At 35.2% G+C, this 12,480-nt stretch overlaps 1 protein-coding gene across 5 annotated transcripts in view; it reads right to left on the bottom strand.

The window, feature by feature from the left end:
• APAF1 (apoptotic peptidase activating factor 1) overlaps nt 1-12,480 on the bottom strand; it is an 82,480-nt gene that overhangs the window by 54,379 nt on the left and 15,621 nt on the right. For 3 of the 5 annotated variants that reach the window (XM_013964001.2, XM_013963999.2, NM_001314175.1), the window contains 7 exon segments: nt 10,680-10,792; nt 10,460-10,591; nt 5,416-5,654; nt 4,844-5,011; nt 3,523-3,654; nt 1,234-1,347; nt 605-789 (listed from right to left, as the gene is read on the bottom strand). In XM_013964001.2, coding sequence (XP_013819455.1) covers nt 605-789; nt 1,234-1,347; nt 3,523-3,654; nt 4,844-5,011; nt 5,416-5,654; nt 10,460-10,591; nt 10,680-10,792 — 1,083 coding nt within the window. 5 annotated transcript variants of the gene reach the window in all.

Below are 12,480 nucleotides of genomic sequence, written 5' to 3'. Positions count from 1 at the left end.
CTGGTGTGGGTAGCCATTCCCTTCTCCAGGGGATCTTCCTGACCCAGCGATCAACCCTGGGTCTCCTGCTTTGCAGATGGATTCTTTACCAGCTGAGCTACCAGGGAAGCCCAATAAGGGCTATATGCCAGGCAAAGTACTCATCACTTTATATCCAATATCTCATTTGAATCGTCACAAAAATTGAACTTATTTTAAAGGTTTGTTATCACTACTTGATGTATGAAAAAGGAAAGTAACCTGTAACTTGTTCAAAAATCACAAAACTCTTAAGGTTCCAGAACTGAGTCACAAACCCATGTTTGTAGCTTCAAAAACAATGCTCTTTGCTACTACATTGTAATTACAGTAAGTAAAGCATTTATACCAATATTTAGGATGACTTGTCAAAAGTCAACTTATAGGCAAGCATCTGTTTCAATGGACTCTTTGAAAACATATGGTTACTTTTCTAAAACTTTTCAATAAGAAAGAATGCTTATTAAAAGTTCAAGCCCTTTCTAGGAAGTAGTTAAATCTTCCTGGAGTGAATGTATTCGCTACCTGAGAAATAATGACATAGTCAGCACTCTGCTCCCTCTGGTTTCTCTCCTAACCTACTTACACCCACTCCAGGTAAAGCATTCCGTTATCGACCTCCTGCTTGGCCTGCAGCTTAGCTTGCCGATAAACCTCTGAAGTTTCCAGTTCACAGAGGCCCAGTTGCACAATATTAGGAAATGGCTGTCGTCCAAGAAGATGCCCATTTAAAGATAAAAACTCCTGGAAATTCTCACAGTCTGTACCATCCTATGAACAAAACAGAATTGCTTAGAAACATAACCAGAGCCAAGATCAGATATTTTTCTGTTTCTGTGATCTTGCCACTTTAAAGGCTTAAATATTCTCTATATGAGCTAAAATTAAATAGCCAACCATTAGGTAACAAATACACAGTGATCCTCTTCAGACTTTTAAACACAGGGTAAAAAAAATCTCATTATCAAAGTACTGCACTAACACATTCTTTTTCCTAGAAAAAAAGAAGAAAATCACTGAACAGTTTACTTCCCAGCTTTCAAATCTCAATCCTATCCACACTCCCAGTAGGACAGTAGGCAAAATAATCAGACTAATCCAGATTAACATGAGGAAATTATTGCTCTTCACCTCTTCTATTTTGCTCATCCCCAATATTAAATCTAGAATTAAATGTATGTCCTTTAAGGACTTATTTTTAATATTAATATGTACCTTTTCATCCAATATATGCCTGTATTCCACAAATTCATGAATCAGATGAGCAGGGCCTACAAGTTCTGTTTTTGCTTTAATCCAATCCAGGGAAAACATTAAAGCACACAGTTCCTTTTAAAAAAAAAGAAACAAAGATCAGGAGCACTGTTAAAGAGACCAAAGCATTTTAAATCTACCATCACTACCCTAACACTACTGAGAGAAACTTAGCAGATATCTAGAATTTAAGGACAAAACGGAACATATCATTAATAATTCCAAAGAAACAGAAAATGAACCTCACAGCTTAACTCAAATTTCAGTTGGACTATTAAGACTTAAATATAAAACAAACTTCAAAAACCACCAGAAGATACAGATATTTACTATTTTTGTAACCCTGGGGTGAAGGAAATTTTCATATACATGACACCAAAACAAAATATCAGAAAGAAAAACCGTGATGCATTTAACTACATACAAGCTCAAATCTTCAGTACGTTAAAAATCAATATAAATAAAATTTAAGACAAAAAACAGGAAAAGAATTTATTTACAAATGTATGGTAGATGAGAACTTATTATCTTTTCTTATAAAAATTATAACAAGAAAAAGACAAACACTCTAATAGAAAAATAGGTAAAGGCAATGGATGAGAGCCAACTCACAAAATAAAAAATACAAATGGTCATGAATTTCACCAGTAATCAAAGGGAAACAACAAAGATTTACAATTTATTATTATCAGATTTTTAAAGACTATTCAATCCTTGATTGGAGAACTAGATCCTCCCACATGCCACAACTAAGACATTCCCATGCTGCAACTAAGACCCAGTACAGCCAAATAAATAAATAATCTTTAAGCATATAAAAAATGTTAGCTCGTATCAGTCTATATTAACTGGCATAAAAAGATAACCATAAAATACAATTAAGCAGAAAAAATAAAATATAAGACTATATTCCTATCAAGATCCCATTCTGGTTTTAAACAACAGGTGTGTGTATCTGAGCAGCAAAATGATCTAGAAAACCACACACAAAAGCATTAGCAATGGTTGTGATCTTCATTTAATTTTTTCTTCTGTTTTCCAAAGAAAAAAAGGTTAAAAAAAAATGAAAGGAACTGAATCCTATGACACTATCATACATATCAAATGTTTTTAGAAGGTGCATTGACCCAGTAATTTCATTTCAGGGCATTTCCAAAGGAAATAATACAGGTGTGAAGACAAACAAGAATTTCATTACATCATCATAAAGGGGGAAAAAACTGAAAACAACCTAAATGTTCAACAACTACAGTTTGGCTAAGTAAGTTAGAGCACAGATATTTACTGGAATACCATCATTCCAATGTTGATTATTAAACAAACCATTTTGCTAGGTGGAAAAAAATAGGCTACAATACACCGTATTCATAATTAAGAGACAATATACCTTAGCATAGAAAAATTATTCAAAGTACATATGTTTTCTAAAATGTTAACATTTTGAATATAACTTCAAATACCATCTATGTGCTGATGATTCCCAAATTTTATCTTTATAACCTAACTTTCCCCAGAGGTTCGGGTTGGTATACCCAACTATATGCTCAACATTTTAAGTCAGATATCTTAATATGTACACCAGACTTAATATATTCCAAATGAGTTCCTAATCTTCCCATCATCCCTGGAAAAATACTTGTTTGACCCACAGCTATTCCCATCTCAGCTCACGGCAACTCCAATCTTTCCACTGCACAAGCTTGAAGTTATCTTTGACTCCTCTTTCTCTTATGATACACATCAAATTCTCAGCAAATCACGATGATCCCAACAGCAAAATCATCACTTCCTTTCTCCATGTAGGCTTTTTCCTTCTTGAGCGCCTACTATCCCTTGACATGGGAGAAATCTATCTGTCCTGTATCAGTATTTCTCCAGCATGTAAGTTCAATGAGAGCAGGGACTTTGTGCCCGTGGTATGTTGTTCATAATGAAGAATAATACCAGTACACAACAGGCACTCCATAAACATTTACTGAATGAATATACTTTCCCAGCCTCCATTTCCTCTCAAAACTTAAAAACAAATCCGTATCACCCACAAAGATAGTTACTGGTATGAAGAGAGTTAATTTTTAGGGGGTTCACTTACTACAGTTACTAAGGTAACTGCAGATAAAAACAGTTAACAAAAACTACATTACTTACATAGGGTATAACCCTATATTTACTAGTAAAAGAAAATTCTCAACATAAGACAAAAAAAAGGTCAGACCGAAGAAAATAATGTTTCTTAATGAGTCATCTTACTTTGTGCATATTAGCACTGGCCATGTGATAGGCCAGAAAATTGTACCAATACATGCAATCCTCCTGATCTGGTGTAAGAGAATATAACTGGTGATGTCTCTGGAACTGAGTGACCATCTTCTTGTGGAGATCCTGAAACCCAAATGAAACATGTCAGAAGACAGAAGCAATTTCATAACCCAAGCATCACAGAAACCCCATCTTCCAAAGCTATTTAAGAATGTACAGGACTTTCCTGGTGGCACAGTGGATGGGAATCCACCTGCCAATGCAGGAAACATGGGTTAGATCCCTGATCTGTGAAGATTCTGCATGCCACTGAGCAACTAAGCCCATGTGCCACAATTCCTGAGCCCTCGGCTCTAGAGTCGAAAGCTGTAACTACCAAGCCCATGAGCTGCAACTACGGAAGGCCGCACACCTAGAGCCCATACTCCACAAGAGAAGCCACCGTAAGGAGAGGCCCACGCACGCACTTGCTACAACTAGAGAAAGCCCGTGCAAACAAACGAAAATTAATAAAATTATATATTAAAGAAAAGGTACAGAGAATCTCCCCACAAGATACACAGTAATTACAAAAGGAAAAAACAACAACTTTACAGAGGAGAAACTTTAACCAGGTAATCAATGTTACTATCACTGATGAACCATTATCAACACCCTGGGTATGATGCACTGAGAAGGACACACAGCACCTCTGTAGTGTTACTGCCCAAAATATGTAACCTTGCTCTAGTCAAGAAAAAACATGAGACAAACCCAAACTAAGGAACACTGTGCAAAATAACTGGTGAGTACTCTTCCAAAGGGACCGCAGAAGAAAGCAAGCTGAGGCATTTGCCTAAATTTGAGTAAACTAAGGAAAGGACAATATTATGTAATATGGGAAACAGAATTGAATCTGATCTACAAAAAGGACATTAATGGGAAAGCTGGCAAAATCCAAATAAAGTATCAGTTAACAGTTCTTTTCTTGTTCTTGTTAATCGCTCAGTCATGTCCGATTCTGTGTGACCCCATGGACTGTCGTCCGCCAGGCTCCTCTGTCCATGGAATTTCCCAGGCTAGAATACTGGAGTAGGTTGCCATTCCCATCTCCAGGGAAAGTAAGTCACAGTACTTAGTCAATGTTAATGTTCTGGCTTTGATAACTGTATTACAGTTATTGAGATGTTAACATTGAGGGAAGCTAAGTAAAGGTATATGCACAGAAACTATACTATTTTCTATACTAAAATTCTGTAAGACTTAAGTATAAAATCATTTCAAAATAAAAACTTTAAAAAAAAAAAAAAGGAATGTACAGAGATGCAAGTACCTGAAGCTGGCTGCGATTCTTTTCAGTAAGGAAATCTACTTGCAGATCATGTAAATAATAAAGAAATGATTTTCCATTCCGGTCACAGAACAAGAGAGACTTATTAACAAATTCCTGTAATATGTCTTCAACTTCTTCCGTTTCTAAGTCCCAGAGGATACATAACACCTAGGAATCATTTTAAGCATTTAATGTGCCACAATGTACAGTGAACCAGGATTGCAGATAAGAGATTAACACACAAAAAAAATCATGTATTTAAATCCCCGAATAATATCTCCATTTGATAAGAAGTTCAAATATGCATCAAGATAAAAAAGAGAAAATTCTGAAGAAGTCAAATGTTTCTCCAGGTTCATGAAAATCACTGAGAAACAGGCAACTCACCTGAGTTCAACACCAAATCCTTGAAGAAAACTAAGAGTACTGGGATTTCTACATCCTCTACCCTATCTCCTCAGGCACACAGGTTTTATCTTGCTAATATCCTCTGTAACAATATCCTCAGTACTAAGCCAAAGCTTACATGCCACAAATAAGGGGATGACAAAGATTGTTGATCCATCTATTACCTTTGTAGGCACCTTAACATCTTTCTGAACGATGGAAAGATCTGTGTAATAATCTTTGATGTCTTCTCTGAGCATTTCAACACTTATAGACATGGCTTCATCTAGAGCCTCATAGTCATAAGATGAAGATTTTCTTATCCTCTTAAATTGCTTATTCTGAAGTTGCCTGAGGTAGTACTCCCAGCGGTTGGGAAAATCTCGTAAAAGTGCACCAATTAAAGACACTACAAGAGGGGAACCTAAAAAAAAAAAATCACTGTGTTAATACTGTATCATTTCCAAATTACCACTAAGTTAAGAATCAATCTGTCCTCAAAGAAAGAATTTTTGCTGCATTCTATCCAAAGCCTTAAAATACATAACTCTTGGATTCACTTCAAGTATTTATTCTAAGGAAGTCACTAAAAATAAGAACTATTTCATTTAAGGATGTTAATTACAGCATTGCTCAAAATAGTAAAAAAATTTTAAATAATAACAGGGAAATGACTGAATAAATTAAAGTATATCACAATATTATGCCACTGGTAAATTTTTTTCAAAAGATTTTAATGACAGAAAAATGCTCAAGATTTGCCATTAAATGGATAAGACTGAAAATTATGGGAATTCCCTGATGGTCTGATGGTTAGGACTCCATGCTGACTGCCAAGAGCATGGGCTATCATCCTGCAAAATAATTCAGGGAAATAAGATCCCACAAGTCAGAAGGCATGGCCAGAAAGTAAAAAAAAAAAGAAAGAAAATCCCATCAAAAAAAAAATTAAAGCTTGACTCTCACTATATTTTTTATTCTTTGAGAGCAAAGGCCATGTCTTCATCTTACCCCATGCATAACATATGTGTCTTCATTAACTATTATTTTAACTAATGAATGAACAACAAAATATCACTATCCATTTAGGGTACCACTGCTGCTACTGCTAAGTCGCTTCAGTCATGTCCGACTCTGTGCAACCCCATAGACAGCAGCCCATCAGGCTCCCCCATCCCTGGGATTCTCCAGGCAAGAACACTGGAGTGGGTTGCCGTTTCCTTCTCCAACGCATGAAAGTGAAAAGTGGAAGTCAAGTTGCTCAGTCGCGTCTGACTCTTCACAACCCCATGGACTGCAGCCTACCAGGCTCCTCCGTCCATGGGATTTTCCAAGCAAGAGTACTGGAGTGGGGTGCCATTGCCTTCTCCACAGAAGAACCTAAATACTAAATATTCTAGTAAAGTTTCTGAATGTCATGTGTTAAATTGTCATGTTCGAGGGCAGACAGAAGAAGCAAGAAGAAACCCAATCTCGCAGCCTCCAAAACAAAAACTACATTATAGAAAGTTAATCAGAATGAAAAAGCAAAAAGTTATGTGCCAGAAGAGACAAGATAAAACCCCAGGAAAACAATGAAATGAAGTGGAAATAGGTAACCTTCTAGAAAAATAACTCACAATAATGATAGTGAAGATGATCCAGGATCTCAGAAACAGAATGGAGAAATCACAAGAAATGTTTACCAAAGACGCAGAAGAACTAAAGAACAGACATGAACAATACACTAGAATGAATCAATAGCAGAATAACGGAGGCAGAAGAATGGAAAAATTTCCTGGAGGACAGAATGGTGGAAATCACTGCTGCAGAACAGAATATAGAAAAAAGAGTGGAAAAAAATGAAGAAAACCTGACAGACCTCTGTGACAACATTAAACACACCAATGTTGTTAGCATTATAAGGATCCCAGGATAAGAGGGAGTGAGAAAGGACCCAAGAAAATATTTGAAGACATAATAGCTAAAAACTTCTCTAACATTTTGGAAAGGAAATAGTCAACCAAGTCCAGGAACACCAGAGTGTTCCAGGCAGGATGAACCCAAGAAGGAACACACTGATACACACAGTAATCAAAATGATGAAAATTAAAGACAATGATAAGTGTTAAAAGCAACAAGGGAAAAACGCTAAATAACATACAAGGGAACTCCCATCAGGTTATCAGCTGATTTCTCAACAGAAACTACAAGTCAGAAGGGAATGTACAATATATTTAAAGTGATGAAAAGGAAAAAACCTATAACCAAGAATACTCTACCCAGCAAGAGTCTTGTTCAGATTTGATGAAGAAATCAAAAGCTTTTCAGACAAGCAAAAGTTAAGAGAATTCAGCACTACCAAACCAGCCTTACAACAAATGCTAGAGGAACTTTTCTAGACAGGAAACACAAGAGAAGACCTACACAAAATAAACCCAAAACGATTAAGAAAATGGTAATAGGATCATATATACTGATAATTACTTTAAATGTAAGTGGATTAAATGCACCAACCAAAAGACATAGACTGGCTGGGCAGGTGAAAATCTGAGCATGTATGCATTGGCACTTACGTCATTCTACATAACCCCCCCAAATTTTATGTAATTATTTTATATTGTTAGGTTAATCATGTTTCCACTATGGCTTGCAGTTGCAATTATCTGTTATTTATCATCTGGCTATTGACTGTGAAAATTGATAAAGAACTTTTACTGTTGCAATTATGTAACTATTATTCACTTAATACCACTGTAACATGATTAGTCAACAGAAAATAACAAAATTCTATTATCACTAAAACTACCATTTAATAGAAAAACCTGTAATCACTTTTAAAATTCAGATACATATCAGAATTATGTAGGAATTTTTTGAAAAATACAAATGCCCAGGTATTGCTTTTTTCACCAAAGCTCCAGATGTGTTTCTAATAAGAAGTCATATTTAAAAACAACTGGACTATGTGATGACCTCTTACTTTTACCTAGTTTTTCACTTTTTCTATTTCATATTCAGTGCTCCACTTCACTTAGTTTAGTTTTCCAATTTCATCTTTTTTGTTATAGTCTTCTCAAGCCTTTATCAAGTATAGTAGAAAAGCTTTTGTATACATATATAAATAGTATGCATTAATATATATTTTATAAAAATTATGAATTTTTTCCTAGCTCAAAAATTTGTGACATTTTGATTCCACCTGTTTGACTTGGTATGAATAGAATGCTAGATTTCTAGTTCATAGTCACTCAAAACTTTGCAGTAGTTTCATGTATTTTGGCATCTAGTATTACTGCTAAATACCAACTTCTGCTTTATTGACTACGCTAAAGCCTTTGACTGTGGGGATCACAACAAACTGTGGAAAATTCTTAAAAAGAGATGGGAATACCAAACCACCTTACCTGCCTCTGAGAAACCTGTATGCAGGTTAAGAAGCAACAATTAGAACCAGACATGGAATAGCAGATTGGTTCAAAATTGGGAAGGGAGTACATCAAGGCTATATATTGTCACCCTGATTGTTTAACATGTATGCAGAGTACATCATGCAAAATACTGGGCTTGATGAAGCACAAGCTGGAATCATGATGCCGGGAGAAATATCAATAACCTCAGATATGCAGATGACACCACCCTTACGGCAGAAAGTGAAGAGGAACTAAAGAGCTTCTTGATGAAAGTGAAAGAGGACAGTGAAAAAGCTGGCTTGAAATTCAACACTCAAAAAACGAAAATCATGGCATCCACTCCCATCATTCATGACAAACAGATAGGGAAACAATGGGAACAGTGAGAGACTTTCTTTTCTTGGGCTCCAAAATCACTGCAGCCATGAAGTTAAAAGATGCTTGCTCTATGGAAGAAAAACTATGACAAACCTAGATAGAATATTAAAAAGAAGAGATGTTATTTTGCCAACAAAGGCCCATAGGGTAAAAGCTATAGCTTTTCCAGTAGTCACGCATGGTCCAACAGAGCTAGACCATAAAGAAGGTTGAGCGCTGAAGAATTGATGTTTTTGAACTGTGGTGTTGGAAAATACTCTTGAGAGTCCTTGGACTGCAAGGAGATCCAACCAGTCCATCCTAAAGGAAATCAATCCTGAATAGTCACTGGAAGGACTGATGCTGAAACTCTAATACTTTGGCCACCTGATGCAAAGAGCTGACATTAGAAAAGACCCTGATGCTGGGAAAGATTGAAGGCAGGAGGAGAAGGGGACAATAGAGGACGAGATGGTTGGATGGCATCACTCAGATCAATGGATCTGAGTTTGAGCAAGCTCTGGGAGTTGGTGATGGAAAGGGAAGCCTGGCAGTGCTGCAGTCCCTGGGGTTGCAAAGAGTTCAGGCACGACTGAGCAACTGAACAACAACAGTTACTGCTAAAAGTCTAGAAAATGCATTATATTAGCGATTTAAAAAACAAAATGAGGCTTGAAAACTTTTAATCCAATTCTGAGAAGATAAAGAATTACCATTGTGGAAAAAAAAAAAAAACAGGAAATTAACATGTGACAGTATTATTAACTAAAATACAGATTTTCTTCAAATTTCACAAAATTTTATGCTAATGTCCATCATTTGTTTTCACAGCTTATTCAAGACTCCACACTGTATTTAACTGCATTGAACAGCTTTAGCTGCATGCAACAAACACTGGTAAATTCTCTTTTCATTTTTATCCTATTAAAAATAATTTTAAATTCTCCTTGCTACGGATTCTTAGATACAACCATCATTTAAATGTAGACATTTAATTACCAAATACGTAGGATTTTTTTAAAATATCTTTGATATTAATTTCTCATTTGGGTATTAATTTCTCATTTAAAAACTTTCTTCTCTGCAATCACCTTCTCTCTGCTTTTTTAGTCTTCTAACTTTATTGAGACTTTCAATACTAAGTCAAAGATCTCTCTTGGTAAATGTCACATTGCACTTGAAGATATGTGGGTTATTTCAAATACCTTTTGATATTGATTTCTAACATAACTCTATAGTGTTGAGAACAGACTCTGTATGATTTCAATATCTTTAGACCATGATATTGTGTACTGTTTTTTATGTCCCTGGGTATATCTCAGTGTCTCTTAGTTTATAGTCTATGGGAACTTAAATAGAATTTGTATCCTATTTTTGTAAAAAAAAAAAAAAGTAAATTGTCTTGTTCATTAGCTTATCTTACAAAAGGGTAAATTAATATCTCTATTAACTCCCTCATACACAAAATAAATAATTATACCTTTACATTCTTGTATAATACTGTGAGCTTGTTCTGGCAAATCTGCTTTCTTCATATTAACAAAAAGGGATAAAATTTCAAGTGCTTTTTCTTTTCCTAAACCACTCTCCACAGGCACTACATATTTAGGACCTGCAAAATCACCAAGACATAGTAAGCAATTTGGTATGCCACATATTTAAATGCAATTGAATCATCATAAAAAGAAAATAATACTTACCCATTACTGAATCTGTAACACTCTTATCTCTGGTTGTGAGAAGAATTCGACACTGATTGTCAAAAGCTTTTAACACCCAAGGATCCCAAATATCATCCAAGATCAATAAAGACCTTAATAAGAAAAAAATTGTTTTGCGCCACTAACGACATTTACTTTAAACTTCCTTTCAAAAAAAAAGAAAGAGCATGCCAGTGTGTTTCGTTTTTTTCTAATTTACAAAAATTTTTTTTAAAAGATGTCTATATTGGTTGTTCTTCTCTTTGGTATCCCTTATACAATATACCAATAAGAAAAAGATTTAGAGACTTCCCCTTCCTTCCACCCCAAATCATTTCATATTAAAGTTAAGGGACTTACAAAAAGAGAACTGTGAATACCATGCAAATATTAGAAAGAAGCCTCCTAGCATCTAAAAAGAACAATCCAAATAAGGAGATTTTTCCAATTTTGACTTTAAGCACCCAAACAAAACAAGAATTGGGCTTAGGTTAGCATTAGAAAGCATCAAGAACAATGACAATATTTGACCATTTTTTACCTATAAAATTAGCAATTTCATATGTTCCAACCTAACAGAATGCATCAGCAAATACTCTTTTTCACTTGGGCTTTGTTTTCCATCCAAGAAATCAATTTGTTTATGCATAAAGAACCTCTGTGCTAATTCCTAACTGGTCCCTCCAAAAACTCTTTTATACTCACCAGAACAAATAGAGAAAAAATACAACTAAAACCTGACAGCATAATTATATACTAGCGTTTTTATCTGGCTGGCACACTACTTCTATACACTACAAAAAAAAGACTCTAGGAATATACACAGGTTGGAAAATTACAAAAGCATAAACCAAAATGATGCTGAGTAACAAAATGACTACCTTTATATAACATGGTCTGATATATCTGAGAGTGGTTACAGTAATTTCCTAAACAGAAATCATTTTTATTTTTGCAGAGAAAGAAAGAAGGACTAAGGAGAAGTACAGAGCAAGAAAAGAGGAAGTGATTAGTGGTCTCAATCCTACTTCTCCATGAAAATAGATACTAGTGACTATCAAGGCAAGGGCAAGATAATGGAGTTATCTAGTAAAGAAACCAGAGAGAGCGGAGTCTGCTGTCTGTAGTGAGTATGATCATAATCACTAGGAGGTTTTTTTCCAAAAATTATTCCCCTTTCCCAATATCCTGATATGAATCCTCTTACCAATTTGGGAATCACTGCCGTACTCCAGCCTGTTACACATGAAAGCATATAGCATCACTAGGTGCATCAGGGCAATAAAAATATTCAGAACCATTACCTAAGTCTCACCCAATTTAACGTTACACTCACAAGGAATGCTTTATTCATCTTTGTACTTGTAGCACTTGACCCAGAACCTGGCACAACACTCACTGTTGGTTAAATGAACAAATGAAAGAAGGGCTGCTAGATCACAGAAACCAAATTGTTGACTAAATCCTTTAACTCTTAAGAAAGGCAACAACTAAGCTTCTGTCTCCCTCTGGTTAATGAAAATTATGGAATAGCTGGTAATACTTCCTGGCACATAATTATAATGGTATATATTTAAGAAAGTATTGAAATAAAAGAAACTACTAAAGTGTAGGAAGTAGAAGAGTTACATGTATACCCAAAAACTGAAATAACACAACAGAAGGATCCCATTAAATAAAAATCTTTCCTGACTCCATCTTTCACAAGTTGCCTACATTTATTCTGCCCTTTGTTCTATGTTAATCTATTAGAAATAATGGTTTCAAGGTAAAACGTTTGCATTTTTCTAATAAAGACCAC

The sequence above is a fragment of the Capra hircus genome, chromosome 5, assembly GCF_001704415.2.
Source record: "Capra hircus breed San Clemente chromosome 5, ASM170441v1, whole genome shotgun sequence".
NCBI classification, from domain to species: domain Eukaryota; kingdom Metazoa; phylum Chordata; class Mammalia; order Artiodactyla; family Bovidae; genus Capra; species Capra hircus.
Note: the sequence above shows the minus strand (reverse complement) of the source record. Positions and strands in the feature narration are given on the sequence as shown.